This window comes from Dermacentor albipictus, chromosome 3 (genome assembly GCF_038994185.2).
Source record: "Dermacentor albipictus isolate Rhodes 1998 colony chromosome 3, USDA_Dalb.pri_finalv2, whole genome shotgun sequence".
In the NCBI taxonomy this organism is placed as follows: Eukaryota; Metazoa; Arthropoda; class Arachnida; order Ixodida; family Ixodidae; genus Dermacentor; species Dermacentor albipictus.
In genome coordinates, this window is record NC_091823.1 from 16,507,501 (window position 1) to 16,529,614 (window position 22,114).

The window sequence follows — 22,114 nt, forward strand, 5'->3', positions numbered from 1 at the left end:
GAGGCCCTGAATCAAAATTCTGCCTTCTGCAATAGGTAGAAGATAGCTTTGTGTCCAACAAATTTCACATAATTCGGTTCGACCGTTACCTGCACGGTGAGAGAACTTCGTCGGGCGACATGCATTTGATAACTAAAAGGATTACAAAAACACGTACTTGAATAGAGATATCGGAGTTGTACCTGAACGAAAGCTTGCACTTAAAGCGGCGACAACACATGACACGTTTGAGCTGTAGCCTACGCTAGAGAGTAGGCATCACGTGATGGAACAAGAAGTGGCGACGCCCAACTGAAAACACGAAGGTGGATACAATATCGGTTGTAGTCACATGCACAGAAGACGTTTTGAGAGCCAACGCAGCCGTCCCAATGTTACCCTGTTTCAATATAGGGTTTCAGACTTCTGGTCGAAAGAACGTAGGGCGGCACCGTTCGCGTGGTTCATTAACAATTCAGTTCGTGAAGAGCGCTGAGAGGCCTCGACCCCCCGTGTTTAATAATAAAGTGACCAGCCATTGATGGTAAAACAAAGTAACATTCTCGCACCTCGTAGTACTGCACCGTATCATTATATTTGCATACCGCGTTCGCTTGGAGTTTGCGAAGTGAACTGTCCGAACTTCTCTCCCCGTTCTTTTCAGACGTGGACACTCATTTAATAAATCTTTAATTGAGCATCTCGGACTTTGTTTCTTGTTACACGTGTTAGTAACGCCAACTTTTTTATTTGTTCCACACACCCAGGGCCTTATGCGAAAGTAACGACCGAATTAACGTTCAAGTCCACGAGCATGTAGGCTATAGACCGTTTGGAAAAGCGGGGTCCCTTTATAACTGCCGCGCCAGCTCCCAGCTTGAATTGTTTGAGGACGTCGTTGCTGTGACTTTTGCGCAGCTAAGGATTGGTCAGATGCCTTTTTATTCAACGCGAAAACATGCTTAACTTTGAAAAAGGACAAGAGAGGGGACATATCAATCACGCTGTCATTTCGAGAGCACACTTGTTTGTGTCGTGGACAATGGAAGGCGACAGTCTTGCAACTGTGCCAGTGATGTTAGAACTTGTCACCGCTCGCAAAAAAAAAAAATGGCGAGCAGCTGACACGCGAGGACAATCTGTATTTCTGCGTAGAGCAGGAAAGTGATCACTAACGAGAAAAACAGGCTTTGAAATGCCCGACGTCGTCTTCAGAATAATATATATATATATATATATATATATATATATATATATATATATATATATATATATATATATATATATATATATATATATATATATATATATATATATATGTATATAAGGCACCTGCATAGAAAACCGCTTTCCATATATTGAGGGTCAGCTTTAAATTCGGTTAGACTGGCACCGTAGTTATTCGTAAACCACCAGATTGCTTGTGCCGAGAAGGAAAGATAGCTTATGAATCCCCCGTCCTCCCCCCCCCCCCCCCTTGTTTCAAGCCTAGCTTTCCTAAGATGTCGAGTGGTGACGAAACTGCTGCATGCAGCGAATTTCACGGTGCCTTCAGGAGTTTTCTCGTCTCGTTGAAACCACCTGAATTACTAATAATGGATTGGTTCTTGCACCAGCTGTAGCCATACGAGGAGATAAGAGGCACGCCACACTGAAGGACTCCGTATTGATTTCGACCACATGGAGTTATTTCACGTTCATCTGAATCTAAGCGCAAGAGCGCTCTTGGATTCCACTCTCTTTTTCTTTTATTTATTTTCTCATACAAATTGAACACAATAATATTAGTGACGTAAACATCAACACCACTGTAAATGTAGCGGGCTCAAACCAATTAAAAGACTTAATAAGAATTAATTTGGAGTAAAGCTCGAAGTGTGAACTTTTATAGAAAAAAAATAATCACCGGAAGAAAAAGCGAATGGTGGCGCAGATATACTGAATCTATGCAGTTTCAGGCTTAACCGTCACTTAAAAAAAAAAAAAAAACCTGAAAACTAGCTACCAGGCATCTGAACGTAGACAGCACAGGCGTAATTGATGTGGGCATATGCTGAGCACCGTACGCCATGAAAATTGTCGTCACATATTAAGCAGTTTTATGCGAGGCTGTTAATCTGCGCCTAACAGCAAAAACGCTACTCGACGCCGCCGCCTTTATTATATGACAATAACGATATATTTCTGCAGTGTTTATCTGTGGCTTAATTTTATACTTCCTATGAAGTGAAAGAATTTTGTTTTTCGGGTTAATCGGTTCCACTTCCTCAATAAGCTACTCATGAATGCTGTCTGAGGTGTCGATGATCCCGGCTTTCGTATGATTTCCTGAAGAACTGCTTGCAAAACGAATCCAATAATCCTGTCGCTTACATAATGCCACCGTAAGCACCGAGCGCTTCGCCTTACGTTCTTGTAAGCTCAGTCTACGCGAGTCCTTCATTTCAGGAAGGCTGAATACATATTTAACTTAAGCGGAAGCTTTTCCTCAGGCCCAACTCTGTTGCCTATTCAAATAAATGTAAAACGCGAAAAAGCTTTTCTGAGATAAACAGTGGCCAATTTTAATGAAATGTGTTGCATTTGAGAGACAAAGTTAAGATCTTGTGGCTGTTGGACGCGACATCTTGATTAGGGGCTGAATTTTTTTTTGTTAAATTTTTTAAGGAATTGTGCGTTAAAGAAAAGTGATAGCCCATAGTTTACAATTTTATCCCTCTGCATCAAAAGCAGATGTCGCTGTTGTGTAACCTGCATCCGTTAGATTATCTAAAGCGGGTCAATTCTATATATAAATTTACAGCTTACGTGAATTTGTTGCAGTGTTTACAAGGGTCTTGCAAAACTCGTATTCACATAAGAACGGTATGTTTCAGAGTGGTGTGAAATACACTTATTTTGTACGCTTTAGATTTAATATTAGATACCGTTCACAGAATAGTGATATTTTTTATTGCTGACTCGGAGAGTTGTAAACGTGATAGTGTTCTTTCCTGAAAATTTGCGATTTTTGACAATTTGCGTAAAGAGGACGGCAGCCTAAATAAAAGATCCGCTTCCGACAGGCACTAGACGTTAACTTTTCTTTTAACTGAAAAAGGATTTCTCCTTTCCCATGTTGTTACATAGGAGTCCCCCAGCTAAATCACCCTTTTAAGCGAAGGCTGAAAATATCACAAATATTTGTCGCAACCAAATGCTGCTTCGTAAAGTAAGTCAACCCTACAGTTACCTGGACTGACTCCAAAGTTCAAGGTTTTCGCGATATGTCTCATGTCTATGCGAGAGCAGTACTCTGAACTACTAAAGAGACCAACAACGGGATCGAGCATTATACTGGAATAAGTTCATTGTACTTGCTGACTCCTTAGCGTGAATGATCGCTCTCAGCGCAGTACTGTTGTAAGCAAGACAAAAGGTACACGAGTTCATTATGATTGCCCATTTTATGCTTTTCACATTCAAAAGCGCGATCTCCGCAGAAAATACGAAGCGATGACGTGCCTTAAGCTTCCTGTGACCTATGACGGGAGCAAGTTGTCTTGTCGGCGTGGTCAAACACCTCCACGACGCGGCAAACAGACAAGCATCGTTCCTTTGGTCCCATACCAGGGTGTTGTAAGGGGTTCACTTAATTCACTCTTCCTATTGAATGACCAGCCATGGTGGCTCAGTTACATTGTTATGGTTACCATCCCTGCTTTCTCTCTCATTTCATGCTCTTGCACTGTCTGTGGAAAACAGACGCACACACGCAAACCGTCCTTGGCTTTGCTTTGCGTAGAATAATTCTGAGTATGCACACTAAATTTCCCACAGTCCTGCGCAGCGTTGTGTCACCTAATTTTCGTGCACACCCTGCAGCGAGCAGCTGTACAAGACAATGGCGGACATCATGGCGACCCAGGGTTACCGTGATGCGGGCTACCAGTTCGTCAACGTGGACGACTGCTGGATGGCCGACGAGCGAGATTTTGACGGCCACCTGAGGCCAAATGCCACGCGCTTCCCGCATGGCATCAAGGCACTCGCCGAATACGTGAGAGAATTTGCTTTTAGCATGAACATTCCTTTATACTCTGCTGTACTAAATGCTAGGATCACGTTCGGTAGCTCAGCGTGTTCAACAAAGCACCGTGCACAGCTCCCAGTACACTTTGCTAGAGCACGGAAGCGGTGTACTCAGAAGCGAGCTTTCCTGCACACCATTGCCCGCTAGTTCGATACAACTTGATATGAACATTAAGTCACCAGTTGAGCTAGTTTCCTCTAGTTCTGGTTCTTGCCATGCAGTTGGCTTTCAGTGGTACCTTTTATCCACGATACGGCATTTTATGCCAGCCTCAGGAGCAGACAATGTACAAAGCCATGAAGTGCCTTTACGCTTCTCGTGGTCTATAACTCAGAGCTATGACTGTTTTCACTACACAGAGAACAGCGTTTGGCGGTGGGCTGACAATAAAAAAACGTTTGCTGAGAAGAGAATTGTCTTCTCGTAATGGCGACCTCCACCAAACGGTGGGCACGCACGCTTCCGTACATCGCCAGATTTTTGTACTTTGGGCTGTACTTATACGCGTACAGCAACGTATAATAAATGTCTCAGTTTGCGACGTGCACACTTGAGCAAGGGTGTTATATGCGCTTCATAACACGGATGTGCTTTACTAAGCTTCGCCGCAATGCAGATATGTATTACGGTGAAATTATTTAGCTTGCGAAAATAATATTGGCAAACAGGTACCTCGGGAGAGTGGCTGAAATTAATAAAGCGAGAGGCGCACGATCTCGAGGGCACCGAAGGGGAAGCGGAGGAATCAAAGGTGGTACCAGGATGGTCCGAGGGTTGGGGCCGCCGAAGCCGGAGAGTGCTGGAAGGTGTCCGCGTACAACATCACACAAAAGCCGGCCTTTTGTACCTCCGGCCCGCGGAGACCTCGACGAGACACCAACCCACGGACCAGTCCGCGTTCCAGCTTTGATGTCCCCGTTGGCCCTTTGGGGTCATGGAGGTGCTGCCAAATTATACTAAATAATAATACGTTCTTTGCACGTATTACTAGAGCAAATCTTAACTTCCCTTCACTGATATACACTGTGCACGCTTCAGCGCATTACACAATGGTATAGCGGCGAAGCTATTATAGGTCGCTTACGATACTTTTGTTTAAGCTCATACGAATAAACCAAACCATCATCTTTATTTTTATGCGAAGCATATTACGAGAGCTCAACCCAGCTCCTCAGGCGCGGCGGTGTCGCCTTCAATGACCTTTGACCCCATGCCATACCACGTGACACCGTGACGTCACGACAGAGGAGAAACGGGGCTCCAACTCGCGCCGTCGCTCGCGGCGCCGCGGCGGTATATAAGCAGCTGCGCTTGTTTCTAGGTGGCTTTGGCTCAACTCTTGCAAGATGGGCTGGGTGGGAATCGAACCAGGGTCTCCGGAGTGTGAGACGGAGACGCTACCACTGAGCCACGAGTTCGATGCTTCAAAGCGGTACAAAAGCGCCTCTAGTGAATGCGGTGTTGCCTTAGAAACGAGCTGTTTCTAAGGCTCAGGCGTGCGTCGCGTGCTCAGGCGCACATTTTGTTGCCGCGCCGAACGCTGCATTGCTCGACGCTCACCGCGTCCAATGCGGGGCGCGTAGTCGCTGCGCCGTAGCTCATTGTCTTGCACCCCTTGGCGGGTCGACGGGAACGCTGTCGCGTTCCACTCTTCAAGGCGAAGCAGAGTAACGCATGAGTTGTTTCTTCGTCTAGCCGAACCAAATATAGCCAAGCAACAGCAGTTCACCAGGCTAAACAGTGGTTCAACAACAAAAATAAAGGCTGGTACGCTTCGCATCCTGGGCTTAACCTTAGCTAAGCCACAGCCATTTTTTTAAATAGGTTTTAATTTTTTTATTTTTTGTTTGTCACGTAACGGTTACCTTTGTCTGTCATTGCTACCAGCTTAGCTAAAGACGTGGTAAAAAAAATGTCACTTCTTTTTTTATTTCGCCATGTGCTATGTTCAAAAGAGCGGTGGCAATATTCAACTGAATTAAGACTTACAATTAAAACCCAGTTTTAGTTTTTCTTACAATATGTGTCTTTCGAATAAAATGAAAACAACCTAAAAAAATGCAAGCAGTAATGTAACCAACTACAATGTTTGAAGGTTGGTTTCTTCATATGGCAACAATAAGCTAGCTTTCCCGCGACGCTCTGTCGACAACGTGGCTGTGATAAGAGCGTCGGCAATTACATTCACTGCGTGTGTGTTTTGTTTTTTGATGAAGTGGACGAAATTAGCTCCGAAGATTCCTTTATGCACATTTTTCAATGTATAGTTAACGTATTATCTTCGGTAATTGCATGAGTTTGGCCACAGTGCTGTCTTGCTATATAGCCAACTTAACACCTACTGGGTGTTAACACCCATTAGGTGTTTCTAATAGGGTGGCTTATTGGAAAGCTCGCCTACAAGTCTTTTTTTCTACGAGCAGAACGTTCGAACGCGGTTCTCCGGACGTTCTTTCTTCTAGATACATTCGAGGGGCTTGAAGTTTGGCATCTACCAGGATTCGGGCCTCAAGACATGCGCGGGTTACCCGGGTGCGCTTTGCCACTACGTCAACGACGCGCGTACCTATGCAGACTGGGGCGTCGACATGGTCAAGCTGGACGGGTGCAATCTCAACCCGCGCCTCATGGATGTCCGTGAGTGACCTTGAGCATGCCGCAAGTCTGGATCCACCATATGTATTAAAATATGAGAGAGAACTTAGAAATGCTTTATGTCGACCCTTCCTATTTACTCCGTATGTATTCCTTATCAACTTGCCCTTTTACCAAGCTCTGTGGGCAAAGTGAAGGGCAGCCTCGATCACTTAACCTTTGAAATAGTGAGTAGAACTGCAAATGTTCGCGTATACTCTCTTGAAGTTTACCCCAAATTTGAAAGCATTTCATGAACGAAGAGTTGTAACACGATGTGAAATGAACACGTTGCAAACAACAAAGCACTTATGCTAACTGCGCAAGTAACAAAATTTGCTTGCGAAAAAATAAATGCAACAAAGAACTTGCTAAAGACGCACGGATGGGCTAGTTGGTTAGCCATCATGAAATACGCAGCGCACTTCGAAACAACGACGTAACACAGAATGAAGCCTGTAGTCTTAACTTTGAAGTCTACAGCACTCGTGTTTGTTCACTCTGCTTTATTTCCTTGTTTCAAAGTGCGCTGCCACATTTCATCCCAACAAAGAAATTGCACGTTCTGGAATTTTTACAATTGAATACGGGTTACGCAAGGCGTCTATTAATAAAAGTCAATGGTATAAAATACCTACTGCGAGAGATCCGAAAGAAAGTTCCGTAATTTCGGCAGTTGCACGAATTACGAAAAATGAAATGGAAGAAGCCCTACTGAAAAAGAAGGTCTGAGAAAGTCGATAACGTAAAAATATATATATATATATATATATATATATATATATATATATATATATATATATATATGGAAAACGAGGTTACATGAAAACAGCACACTTCAAAGTTTCTTTTCTTAAACAATAAGTCACGAAGGACACCACCAAGGGAGTTTCAAGCCAATCAAGAATCAAACAGACAATTCGTCGACGAGAAGAACATACATTTCGAAGTCATAATGCGAAGTGGGCTGCTGTGCGCGTACGCTGTAAAGCACAACATTGGCAAAGCGAGCTTCCTTCTTCTCTTAGAGAGACCGAAAGAACGCGTGTTTTTACTTTCACTTTGATCAATACGAGAAACATAACCACTATTGTGTCTCGTATTGTCGTGTTTCCTTCGCCCACGCTTGCGTATAGGAACATCGCAGCATAATGTTCAACAGAATTTATTCTTGCGCTAGTTGGTGTGTAGGCTTGCTAAACATGTTTTCTTTTTTCCTGGCGCAAAGTACGGAACATGAAGAAAGGGGACGTGTGGGAAAGTCCGTGTAAAATGGGCGAGGAATATGCAATTTTTTGTCGTATTAATGCATTGTAAACAGTCAGCATGGACGATACTGATCCGCCCCATGATGTGCCTGCCAGTCTGCAAAGTACAGTCACTATGGCATTGACCTCGTTTTCGAGTTTTTTTTATGTGGGGTGTCCAGGATAACTGCCTATCAAGTATTATGCCAAGGAATCGATGCTGTGTGACTTCAAAGACCTTTAGCTAGAGGACTACGCATATGTCTAGGAGTTCCACGAGTGACTTCGAGCTCTCTTGTAATAGCTGAGGCTCGCCAATCACCATTTCCAGTTATGGGAACTACAGAAACATGCCGACATTATTTTCTTCTTCAAACACGGCATAAAAGTCACCCATTGTCTCTAGGCATAATGAAACGAGATAAAAGTTATGTTCATATAGAAATTCGAGGAAGTCTTCACATATTGCCAAGAAATGAATTTTGGAACTCAGACGTCGAATATCTTCCATGGCTGCTTGCACTTCTAAAAATCGAATTGTCAATAGGCGGGTTATTCTGAAAAAGAGACGTGTTCATTCAAGCTGCTCAACAGCTAGCACTTTACTAGATATATATGCGGTATTCAGGATACACACACGTCTATACAGATGGCTCCAGTACATCAACCTCTTCAACTTCATCATTCATTATACCGCACCTCAACAAACAAGAATCATTTAAGTTATCTCGTGCGACTTTGTCCACAACGGCTGAACTGTTCGCAATCCTATGTGCGATAAAATTTATATTGTCAGTAAGAGATGCGCAAAAATGGGTAATGTTCAGCGATTCACAGGCGGCTCTAACATCACTCTGCAGCACAAAAGGGAAAACATTCAGTGATAGTATAATATACGAGACACTTAAAAACCTCGCAAAGGCAAGCGCAGTGAAACATGCAATAGCATTTCAGTGGATACCAGGGCATTGTAACATTCCTGGCAACAGAGCAGCCGATGAAGCAGCACGACAAGCACACCTCAAAGATGATGTGGTTCCGCTCCCTATATCGAAAAATGAGTTACGTTGAATTATAAGGACAACGTCTTTCAATATGTGTAGAAGCACTTGGTTTGACCAGAATTTCAAGAGCTCGGACTTATATCATATTGATCCGTTCATTTAATTCAAATTTTTGTTAGAAACCTTTATTCATCGATTAAGGCTAAGCACTGCCTACATAAAGCATTTCTTGCACAGAATTGGCCGTGCGGAAACCCCCGAATGTCATTGTGGATTTGTAGACGAAGATATATATTACCTCCTTCTAGATTGCCCACGTCACGACACACCAAGATGCCGACTTAAATCAACCCTAATTAAATTAGACCACAGACCTTTCAGTTTAAAGAAACTTTTGGGTCCTTGGCCAACAACGTCTTTGCAGAAGAGCGTTTTAAGAGCACTAAAGACCTTTCTTGAAGACAGCGGCATTGTTGGACGTTATTAACGCTTTTGTTGCTCCTTTCATTTTATTGTCGCTGTATATATTCATGTAATTGTGAATTATGTTATGTTGACTGTTTTGTTGTGACTATATATATACGTGATAGTGCGTTTACACGATGAATGTACCACCCGCTGCCTAGAGACTGTGTCATTAGGCGACAGTATCAGTCCTGGTGCTTCCGTGAAAAGATTATTTCATATGTAATCTTGAACCCTGTATGTTATATGATGGAACCATTCAAGAGATAAGGAGTAGCCGGCGCCTTAAATTGTGCGTCAACATCTCCTTATATCATATAAATAAAAAAAAGAGAAAGGGGAGAGGTAAGAGGAGCGCCAACTCTGTATGTTCTGTCTGGCGTTCCTCTGTCTCTTACCTGTCCCCCCCACCCCCACCCCCACCCCTTTTTTTTTTCGTGTCCCGCACTTTGAGCTAGAAACAACATGTTTAGCAAGCAAAATGTTCAATGACATCAGCCACGAAGTTTCGCCTGTATTGCATTCTAAGCAGTGCAGTCGTGGTTTTAAAGGAAGGATGTGGCGCTTTGGTTAATTCGCGCAGCTTTTATGCCTTGATACAGCCGAGTGTCCAGGAACGTTTTTGTATAAAACTCACTAGGAGCTTTCAATGTTTATTGGAGTGCTCCATGCTGTGTTATCTCCTTGCAGTGTACCCAGCGTACACGCAGGCACTGAACAGGACCGGCCGGCCGATAGTCTTTTCCTGCAGCTGGCCAGCCTACCAGGTCGATCTCGGAATGAGGGTACGTAAAGTATGGTTACTATATAATGCAGTACATAGTACATGAGGAGTTCAGAACTGCACTTGTAGCACTACTGGCGTGAGTACTCTTGTTGGTGGTATTTTTTTTATGTTCCAGTGCCCAGTGCCTTGTCGCTGCACTTCTTTAAGCAACATGAATGCACGAGGGTTGGCGCACCTTTGTTCCACTGGGATTATGTAAAAAAAGTTAGATACTTTCGGTGGGATTGTGTTATGTGGAATCATGGATTTCTGTTCTGTGACTTATACATTCAGTTTGCCAAGCTGAACCATGCAGATATATTCTTGTTTATTCCTTATTCAATCTGTTCGGCAGTGTCAAACAAAAAGACTCCAGTTACTGTTAATGAAAGCCGTGCCATATGTGACAACATATTCTGAACAAAACCAGGTCCCGTTATAAAGGGTAGGTCAAACCCATTCTCAAAAGACCTAGAGATCGGCCCTCTGATCGAAAGCGACATCCTCCGAGAATGCCTTAGGGCCCGTTTCCGGCGCGGCGTTTGCTTCGCACAGTGAGATCATACGAGCCAGAACCACGGCTGATGTGCGCTTGTTTTCTATTATACTAATGAATGAGAACATCAAGTGCAGTGGCATTTAATGTTGAACGCAGCAAAATTGAATGCAACACTGAATGCAGAAGAGCATGACGTGAAAGCATCATGCGACGGCCAGTGTACACACCCACGTCGCGCCGATAGATGCGTTCGGAATGCGCCACACGTCGTTCTCGCTGAAGAGAAACATTCAGCTCTACTTCGCATTTAATTATGTCAGACACGGATAACTGTCCTCATTGGGCAACTGCTGACATGAAGTTTGACTTGGTAATTCACGCTATAAGTAACATTTTGCTTCGGATTCGTGAACTCTGCAAAAGTATTATTCGCGATGTGGCAGCCTGCTGTCACATTATAAAGCTATTTTATCTGCTTTCGAAGCACAGACATAATTTACTCAGTCCTGGAACCACATTCTGTTCTTCTATGCTGCGGAATTATAAACTCGATGGGACTTCTTTGTTTTTTATTTGGCAAGTTTTCTTATCTTTTTTTTTTGACAGAAACAGATATGAATGGGGACGCTTCCGACGGCCACTATAATATGATTTATTATTTATTTATTTTTTGCATGCAACTATATTACTTCAAGTAGCTGCAGCGATCACCTATTGATGTAATTGACGATCTTCATATGCGGTTATCAATTTAAGGGTACCTGAGCTAAAGCTTCCCCCTCTTGTAAGTATAGCGAATTGTTGTATTTATCCCGCCATTGTTGCTTATAGGCTTTGACGTCACGCTCATCATAAAAAAGAAATTCTGGCGTTTTACGTGCCATAATCACGATATGATTATGAGGCATGCCGTAGTGAAGGACTCCTGAAATTTCCACCACCCGGGGTTCCTTAACGTGCCCCCAATGCACGTTTCACGGGCATTTTTGGAGTTCGCCCACATCGAAATGCGGCCGCCACGGCAGGGATTCGATCCCGTGATCCCGTGCTTAGCAGCGCAACCAGCCGCGGTGGCTTAGCGGCTATGGTGTTGCTCTGCAATTTTAATTGTTGCATGTCTATGACGAAAGCGAAGTTAGGCTGGGGCGACAAGCCCAGGCCGAGTCCGTAAAGAGAGTGAATGACTATGTTGGCAGTGCTAGAGCTTGTTGAAAGTCCAGTATGTGTGCTGTCATGCTGTCTTTTATTGTATATGTGTACATGCGGCGCTGGCGAACATCACAGCCATGAGCCCGCTTGCTTTGAATGCAGCCAAACTACCGCGCCATCGCCCGCTCCTGCAACTTATGGCGCTACTACGACGACATCTCGGATTCGTGGGAGAGCGTGCTTTCCATCCTGGACTACTACGCCTCCGTTCAGGACACGCTAATCCGTGCATCTGGACCAGGACGATGGAGTGACCCGGACATGGTGCGGCCTTATAACTATGCGTCCTTATAAATTCAATGTCCCACAGCGGTGCTTCAGCACTTAGCTTTTCGATCGCAGAGAAGCCCACAGATAACAGTATTTCACCAGACTATTCTGTCGCTTCCAGTTCGGTAGCGAAATTGGACCTACCGACACACTTAGTTGACTCCCTGCAACAAATAATTGCAATGGCCAAAATCAGGAACTTATTCTCAAACATATGAGCTTCGGCGGCCGCTTCACTTTTGCTCGGCGTGTCACATTCAACGCTACGCATCCTTGAGAGAGCCCGTACATACACACAGCCTTCGTATAGGCATGACTATTATGTTACCTGTCCTCCAAATCCATTCGAAAGCGTCGTGGTGTGAAATTAGCGCTGGTGTGAAGTGTACTAAGCCAACAGTTTCTTTCACCACAACATTTTCCACCGGTTTAGCCCTATGTTTAACTAAGACCTGCGAATGTAAATTAATTTCATTGCTAGCGCGCATTGAACCCCCACAACCTCTGCGCAATCTACGAGTGAAGTTAAATGAAGTATTATATTTCCCCTTTATTACAGAAGAGGAAGCTTCGGGGCTAAAGGCTATAAGTCCTGACGGACGTCTCGGCTCCCTTGTACAGTTTGCTCATAATAGGTCACAATAGATGTCATATACCGTACATTATTCTTGGAGGCGCGTCATGGAAGACAGGAATGTCATGTATCACTATGGAATGGCCTGCCAAATACCATCGCATCATGCACTAACCGCAAATCATTCCGGGATAAACTAAATGACCATTTTTCATGAGGGCAAAAGGTTCCTGTCATATTCAATTCGGCACTCTGAACAGCTGATAATTTTTTATTTTTACTTGTTTCCCTTGTGATGCTTTTTTCACTGTATTTTTCTCGTGTATTAATTGAGTGTTTCATATATATACAGATATTTTTTTCTTTTTATATATATACAGATTTTTTTCTTTTTTTTTTCTCGTGTTTCAATCCCGTGAATTTTACCTTGCATTGTATACGCGTGACAAGAACATTTTACTATTACATACTCTTTTTTTGTTATTGTTCTCTTTTGTCAATTTATTCTTTCTCTTTGACCTTGATTTCGCTCCCCCCTTATGTAATGCCTTCGGGCCTTTAAGGGAAAATAAATGAAATAAATGAAATGAAATGAAACAAGGTACATGCATCAACAAGTTTTCGAGACACATAGGTGTGCCGCATCTACCACGACCGTTCCAAGTTTTCATAGAGACTTGCTCCGAATGAACTTACGATTCCGAGGTGCCACCGTCTGAATGTTTGCAGAGTACTCAAGCCACTCTACTCACAATCGGTGGGGCCACTCGGCTCAGCGACGGTGCTCACGAGATGCATGATTGCCGCAAGTCTCTCTGCACGCTAAGCTGAGCAGACCCGGTGTACGCCTCAGGACTGCCAACGTATACATGTGCGGCCTAAATACGCATCAGGGAATCACGAAGTGTTATAGGTTGTTTTACCGGCTTGTATTGAACTATATATTGAACTCGACGAGAAATAAAAATATGATTCGAATGCAGGCCGACCCATATCTTTTTAGAAAAATCGAAAAGTTTGAATATGGATGGCCTCTTTGTTTACCGTAAGCTAGGCTACTAAACCTCGCCAGTCGATGCCACAAGCTGCATGCTCGTCCACGGCACCCCAAACAACGTCGTCCTTGCTACCATCTAGTGCACTGGATATTCAGCATTTCTTATAGCCAGTCTGGATAATCTCAAGACTGACGTTACCTAATGCGCGATGAAAAAAGAAAAAGGTCTGTCGACATACGAATAACTACGGTATTTTTCATTTTCCCTGCCGCACCGGAATCTCATTTTTACAGCTCATCATCGGCAACTACGGCCTCAGCTACGACCAGAGCAAGGCCCAGATGGCGCTGTGGGCCATCTTGGCAGCCCCGCTTTTCATGTCCGTTGACCTTAGGACCATCCGACCAGAGTTCAAGGAAATTCTGCTCAACAGACAGATCATTGCCGTCAACCAGGACCCGCTCGGCAAGATGGGAAGACGGATTGTGTCGGTAAGCAAAGACCTTCTCGAAAGACTGTTCCTCAGCGCCATGTGTGCGGCGAAGTTCCATCTAGGCAATATATTTTTTTGGAGCGCAGCTCTTTGGCATCCGTTCCTGGGTTTCGCGTCGTCGTCGGCGTTGTCGTCGGCCTCGTAACCAGCTCCGCCCCCCTTTCATCCCCCCAGCGCTAGCAGCGACCGACTGATACCGCTGGATGCCGCTGACGCCGCTAGAGAGTCAAGATAACGTGACTGCATAGAACACCGTCGCCGCCATGCAGAAAGACGAGGAAAGGGTCCCCCCCCCCCCTGTTCTTGTGTGGCGGATAGGGTGCTCTTCAGTTGCCGACGCGCCGGTTATTTCACGTAGGCCCCGGCACGTCGACGAATACGTGACCACCTTCCCACGGCTAGACCTGGTTCTTAGCGCTGCGGAAGCGAGGGTATCATATTGTTTGTGTCGGCATCGGCGGCGTTGTCCCTGAAACCAACTCCGCAGCTGGGGTTGACTCACTATCGGCGTCAGCGGCATCAGTCAGTCGCTGCTATCTCTTCCCTCCTCCCTTTATCGTGTTGTCCGCATGCTGCGCGCGCTTCTGCCCCCATCGTTTGCCGCTGGGTGTACACGCCGCCCCCCTCCCCCTTCTTCCTGCGAGTCTCCGGTTGTCAAAGCGCCGGCTCGAACTTAATTCCTTTCTTCGCTCCTCCTCCAATGCAACCCCTGTGCGGTGGCAATCAGAGAGCCAGATCGGTGGCGGCGGATCTGTATATGTGCACCGCCCGAGCCGAAATTGCCGCTGCCGTTCGCCACTGCGAAATTATCTGCCAGTTCTTTCTGAGCCATGAGCGAGACGACCGATGGAAGAAACAGCTTATTTGCTGCGCTCAAATTTCGCATTAGGAAGTAACGTAATCGTCGGTAATTTTTTTCTTTACAGAAGAAGAAAAGTTACGTGCAAGAGTAATACATTTTTCCACGCGTTTGGAAGACTAACTTGTCAAATTTGGTGCGAGCCACAGAATTTCTAGCAAATAAGTGTGCTTACGTATTGACTGACTAACTGATTGGCTGACGGGCTGTAATCTTGCTGGTAAATCACGCCCCCTACAGTTGTTTGTGTAAAAGTAAAAAAAAAATGTACGCGAGAGTTTTCGTATTCCGCAACTATTGCAACACAGCCGCCGCGGCCAGGGGTCGACCCTGCGTCATTGTCTTCAGCAGCAGGTCGGCATAGATGTTGAGGCATTGCAGTGGCTAAATTCAATATAGTCTAAGGAACCATGATTCTGGGTGAGACGTGCAACTTTGTGTACGCTTTAAAAGATCATTAACACTTAGTCTTTCAGAGTCATTTTTGTCATTATGGAGAGTACGCTTCAATGTTGCCATTAAGGCACATCCCTTAGTAAACGCATGTTATATAATACACATCAGTTGATCAGCCGCAAAGCTTAGAAAAACGCAATATTTGCGCTCGCGTGAACCATTCTTGCGCGTGGCAGAACGTGTACTTTGTGCATGTCCATGGAGGACGCTGCGATTCTGCGCGTACATATCGCGTGCCCTGAATGGCGCTCAGCGTCAACGCATAATAGTTACTGAAAAATGTTTCCTGTTAATCTAGCGCATCAGGGGCCCTGAGCTTACTGTTCATGTTTCATGAAGTGAGCACTGAGGTTTTAGTATGAATGTTTTGTGGGGTTTTCCGTTTCCCCTTCTTGCGATTCTTTTCCCTTTCTCTGGCTATGTCGTCACGCACAGAATAAACACGCAGTGGACAATCTTAGCACGCAGCATGTCTTCCAGTCCCTCACTCCAGTTTTTTGCGCTTTCTTCCGGAGTATGCAACGTGTGGTGTGTCACGTTCTTGCTCATGGCGCTCGAGTGCCGTGCTGCAAAGCAAATGAAGATTAATAGCAAAGTAGATAGTAGGTTCAGGACACCAAGCTGAATACCATGTGGCTTACCTGTCCAGGTAACCCCTATTTCTCACAAATATTCTTCTTCAAACAAAACAACAACGCAACTATACGTTTTCTTCGCTTCAAAGCGCACAACTCTAGTGATCTAGGCAGAAGCGTCGACGTTTTTGTCTATCGAGTGGAACTTAATGTTGACTGAACACTTGGAGGTGTATTAGCAACAATGATGTTCTGGCACCCCACTTGCAATTACGCTCGCACAGCGAAAAACGCTGTGCCTGTTGCTTATAGGCTTCATTAAATTATGGGGTTTTACGTGCCAAAACCACTTTCTGATTATGAGGCACGCCGTAGTGTAGGACTCGGGAAATGTCGGCCACCTCGGGTTCCTTAACGTGCACCTAAATCTAAGTACACGGGTGTTTTCGCATTTCACCCCCATCGAAATGCGGCCACCGTAGCCGGGATTCGATCCCGCGACCTCGTGCTCAGCAGCCTAACACCATAGCCACTGAGCAACCACGGCGGGTTATCGGCTTCATTCACAAACTCGCGTGGGAAAGCTGGACAAAAACATTCATGAAGTAGCGAAGAAGTTCACAATAAATTTAACATAGTGCTCCAGATGCAAAGCAGGTCATTGCTGCACTTCACCACGAACACTTTCTTATTGCGTTAGTTTCCCTTCCAACACTAACGATATGTCATCACATGAGTGATACAGGGACGCCATGAATACCTGAAACGTTCATGTATGTATATTTGTATGTAACTGCTTGCGCAGTTAACAATGCATTACTGCAGGCAATTCAAGATTCTTGTTTGACGCCGACTACTACAGCTAAAATCTGCACTTTCGAATCGCAGTCACTTCCACTTTACTTTGGCCAATTATCAGACTCGCCGCACACTGGTCGTTCTCTTCAGCTTTTTGCCCCTTCTTGAAATGAACACTGAGACGTGTTATCACTTGAACTGAATGTGTTCTTTACCCTCCCCCTTTTTTAAACATTCGCAGGTCAATGGTATCGAAGTGTGGGCGCGACCGGTCACGCCGGTGACTGACGAAGGCTTCCCCTCCGCGGCCATCGTGTTATTCAACCGTCGGCACATCGGGGGTCCCGTCCGGGTCACCCTGCAGCTGACCAGCATTGGTCTCAACTACCCCCACGGCTACAAGGTGTGGGACCTGTACGACCCACAAGCGCACCCGGTTGTCTTCAAGCCGTTCGACGACATCCCGGCGACCGTCAACCCGTCCGGAGTAGTGATGCTCAGGGCCGAGCCGGTGCCCGCCCCCAGACCTCCGCCGCAGCAGCCGCCATCTGGAACCACGGCTGAAGGCGGAGGCAATGTGGGCGTCGTAGTCACGAAGGGAGGCGCTAAAGGCGGTGTTGGAGTCAAGGGTGGTGCGAGTGGCGTCACAGGTGCCGTAGGCGGAGGAGAACTAGGCATCACCGGCGGCGGTGGTGCCGGCGGCGGTGGTGCCGGCGGCGGAGCCATTGGTATTGGAGGAGGAGCAGGCGCCACTGAGATGATGGGAGTAGGACTCGGAGGTGGGGCTGGTGCCGGTGGAGCCAGCGGTGGGGGAGTAGGCCTTGGAGCCGGTGGTGCAGTCGGCGGGGGTATGGGTACGGGAGGGGGAGCTGGTGGTGGCGCAGGTAGTGGTGCAGGTGGTGGTGCTCCCGGGTTAGCTACAGCCATTGGTAATGCAATCGAGGGGGCCGCGTCGACCGCAGCCGGCAAGGTAGAAGAGCTCGTTTCTGTTAGTGGTGCCAAGGGTGGAGCAGGTATCACGGGAACTAAGGGGGCTTAAGTACCAGAGCGTTCAACCGATATATTATAGCGCGAACCCAGCGACACGTAAACAGATGAACTTTTGATTTAGTCTAGACAGGAGAATTCTGACGCGTTTTTTAACCAAGGCGCACTAAATGTGGGCCTTTGAATGTGTCTTCTCTTACAAAAAAGAAATAAAATGCGTCCCAGAAGAACCATAAAAGCTAAAAATTCTGGCATTGTTACGTTCTGCCACGTGCGTGGATCATGTACAGCTATTAGCCAATAAAGACAACAAAGGTTTCTTGTTTCCTGTGACTTTTCGCTCCTTTTGTGATATTGCTGTCAGTGGTAAAACATGGTATACACTTTCAAGGAAACTGACCTTAGGCAGATAAAGATGTTGGCCGCTGAGTATCAAATACAGATTGATAACAATGGTTAGCAAAACTACGCTAGGCTTAGCAAAGGAAAGGGAAAGTGCGAGAGAGAGGAAGGAAGAGATATGAAAGGGGGGAGGTTGAAAACGTTCCGCGACCGAAATGGCAAATATTCTCCACGGCATGACTAGGTAAAACCACATGGCATATAACTTGCACACGAAAACCAGACGGCACGCCAACTTACGTAGAATGTAAATTGTACTTTTGATCCACTTTCTTTTTTAATTTTCGCTTAAGGGCTTTCTCGAATAATAGAAAAGAGAGAAGGATAAATGTTACACAACAATTTCTTTCAGTGCATGCTGCATTTCTAGACCTCGTCACCAGGGGCGTAGCCAGGGGGGGGGGGGGGGGGGGGCTCATGGGGCTTCAGCCCCCCCCGAAATTTTTTCGTGCTGTCCATGCACCGCCGACCAAAGCGACCATCGGCGCCGGAAATCACTCTGGATTTTGTCTAGAATGTCTTTTTGACGCTCGAAAAGATATTTACCCGCGAAGATTGCAAACTCGGGCTGGATTTCGTGGCAACGCCCATACACCGGGAGTCACATAACACCAAGCAGTCCCATCCGATCACAAAGTTTCAAGGGCGCTTTGATGGTGAGCGGGCTCGCCGCGGCATCTCACTGAGGCCACGGAATCTATGGAGCGCATGGATATCAATTGCGAAACTTTATGGGTATAAATCTCATAAGCACTTGATGTGAAAGGTGCATTGACATTTCCAAAGTTGTGCTTTAGATTTTCTATTGCGGAACTTTGTGGGTTTAATGTTGTTATAAACATTTGACGCCAAAGGTCTATTGACTTTTCTAAAGTCTTACATCGGAACATACAACGAGACAAGCCTAATCAACACACTAGCAGACGAGTTGACAAAGCAGGCAGCGAGGTCCAATGAGACGAAGCGTTGGGGTGGTTCATTTGTGCCGTCATGTCACACAAAAAATATGAACATTTTTTTTAACCTACGCCAGAACATCCATGTCAAGACACTAAAGCCAGCCAAATTAACTACGTTCTTATTTATTTTTTCTACTTTGACTTTTATTCACGAGGACACATTGAGCCTCTTCAATTTTTTTTGTTCTCGCTACCCTACCCGCGGGCTGCCAGAACCAGCCAGAGCGCATATGTTTTTCTCGTATGGCCCCGACCACCGTGCGGTGCACTTCGGTGCGCGTTCGGTTTGCTCTGGCCGAGTCGATTTTCACCGGACAGAGTTTTGGACGCTTTCTGGCTAGCAGACAAGAAAAAAAAACAATTGTCGCTCGCCGCCATCACTGTGGGGACTCGAAGGATTGCACCGCATTCCTTGAGCGGAACCTTTCTGGAAAGTCTGGTTTCGCCGCTGTAGGATACTGAGCAGTATGCGTATGGTTCTCAGTGGACCAAGCGTCTCATGTTTTCTTCGGTATTCCTTCCGTAGCCCCATTAGGTGCCCGAAGTAGGCATTAGATTCTGGCCAACATACTTTCCTATGCGTTTTTTTTTTCATTTCGGTGCCTCCGCCTCACAGAAAAAAATACATTGTTGCGGCGCAGCGAATTGTCGCATGGTGAAAGTTCGATTTTGATACTTCTTTTGAGGAAAGTAATGGGCGACGGGACGCTTCAGTTGCCGGATACGTTTATTATATTATTGCGAAAGCAATTATATGGACACTCCAGGCGCATTCCTGCCATCGCCCTCATGTTTCGTATAAAGTCCAAGGGTGATAACATCGTGACCACGCGCTGCATGCTGTATGTGCGAGTGAAAGCGTAGGAGGGGAGGTGGAATGGGTGAGCCGACGATGGTGGCTCAGTCTTGTGTGCGCAAAGGAGAAAAGCGGGGAGCAAGCGCGCCGCTTCCGTCGTGCGCAATACATCGGGGGGAGTGGACGGAAAAGGGGCGGAATCTAGGATTCTGTGAATCTATGATTGCGCAACATGTTTATTTGCCTTGTTTGACGCATTATACACAGTTACTTCTTCTTACATACATAGACTCATTGGAGACTTATACGCATACTTAAATATCTTGTTGCGAGGTTTTCTGTATACATGCAGTGAACTTTGTTTCCAGTGACACTTTTCTGTCCTTTATCAAGCCGTATTTTCGCATTTTCATATCCCATTGTATCTTTGCATTTCTAATGTACGAGGGCGAGTCAAATGAAAGTGAGCCTACCCTAACCGCGCAATAATGGTTCGCTTCATTATCTGCGAGGCATGCGCGCAGGAGAACGGCATGTCTCATTTACAAAAGTGACACGCAGGTGTGAAGAAGAATGTTCTTTAATGCTCTCATACACTGGGTTGAATATGGTTGCGTCACATAATGGACACTTCAAAAGTTGAACAGCTTGGTGTCGCGAAGTTTTTGACAGCTGAAGGTGTTTCCAAAACAAAATTAATCACCATATGACTGCCGTGTACGTTGAACACTGCATTTCATTGACCACTGTGAAGCGTTGGAGCGAACGGTTCAAAGGACGTTGCAAAGACATTCCAAGACCGGGAAAAAACCATCGTGCAATCACCCCCCACACAATTTCAAAGGTTCATGAGCTGCTGAAACAAGAACGGAGGATAAGCATCGATAAGCGCCATAATTCATGAGCTTCTCGGTTATCGGCTCTTTGGTGCGCAATGGATCCCCTAGATTTTTATCCATCGCGAGAAGACGGAGAAGTTTCACGCTGCCTTGATTCATCTGATCGGGTATCACAATGAGCATGACGACTTCTTGTTTGCAACTGTGATCGGGGACGAGCCTTGGTGCCACTACTACGAGCCTGAAACACGACGCAAAGCTTACAGTGGCAACATTCGAATTTACCACGCCCAAAGAACGTAAAGGCCATCATTTCCGCTGGAAAGGTGTTGTTGACTTTTTTTTTCCATCGACAGGGTCCATTACTGATAGAATTTGCTAAATCTTGAGAGGCTATCAATTGTTTCCGATATTGTGAAACGCCAGAACGGCAGGGTGTCGCAATCAAGAACTAACAACGTAGAAAATTGACAATTGTTCCACGACAATGCCTGTCCCCACGTCGCTTATGTGGTTAATACAAAACTGGCAAAGTTCAAGTGGGAAACGCTGCAACATCCGCCATACAGCTCAGACCTGTCACCTTGCGACTTCTACATTTTGGGGCAACCGAAAAAACAGCTCAAGGGAACCAGATACAGACTTTTTGAAGCAGCAACCCAAGGAGTTTTATAAGACGGAAATCACGCGACTCGTTAGTCAATAGGACAAATGTCTAAATTGTCATGAAGACTACTTTTAAATAAAGTACCCCGTTGTTGGCTCATTCATTTGACTTGCCCTCATATATCTTGCAGAACTCCTGCTTTTTATACGTGCTCTCTGTCGCGACTATAACTTCGGTGCAATTACTCACGATACACGACAAGGGACAGCTACTCCTGCGTAATACATTGGAACAAACGACAGCGTCATTGAGATTTTTCACTGGCCATTGCATATATACAAGAATGTAAGCACGGTTCTTCAATGACAAAGTTTTATTAACATATTTGTCCTCAACTTGTTCAGTTCATTGCCTTTTAATTTTTCATATCAGCGGCATGCACTGCTTTCCTGGTTTCGAACTGATATAGTTCTAAAGTTCGTGTGATATTTTCTTGACTTAGTAAATAGACAAAAAACATGGAAGCATTGACGTCAGTTATGTTGGGCACACTTTTTGGCACATACGAGTATAATATTTTATGAAAAAATACATATTTTACTTGTATTTACAGTGCGTAGCTTTCA

General features: G+C 45.4%; 2 protein-coding genes across 2 annotated transcripts in view; one reads left to right on the forward strand and one right to left on the reverse strand.

The window, feature by feature from the left end:
* LOC135917482 (alpha-N-acetylgalactosaminidase-like) overlaps positions 1–18,218 on the forward strand; it is a 37,793-nt gene extending 19,575 nt beyond the window's left edge. The window contains exons 3-8 of the mRNA XM_065451047.2: positions 3,844–4,018; positions 6,514–6,688; positions 10,092–10,186; positions 11,978–12,139; positions 14,011–14,208; positions 17,140–18,218. Of these exons, the coding sequence (XP_065307119.2) occupies positions 3,844–4,018; positions 6,514–6,688; positions 10,092–10,186; positions 11,978–12,139; positions 14,011–14,208; positions 17,140–17,937 (1,603 nt within the window). The 3' untranslated portion in view covers positions 17,938–18,218. The remainder of the gene's footprint in view (positions 1–3,843; positions 4,019–6,513; positions 6,689–10,091; positions 10,187–11,977; positions 12,140–14,010; positions 14,209–17,139) is intronic.
* LOC135917503 (uncharacterized) overlaps positions 1–22,114 on the reverse strand; it is a 321,200-nt gene that overhangs the window by 263,621 nt on the left and 35,465 nt on the right. The window lies entirely within an intron of this gene.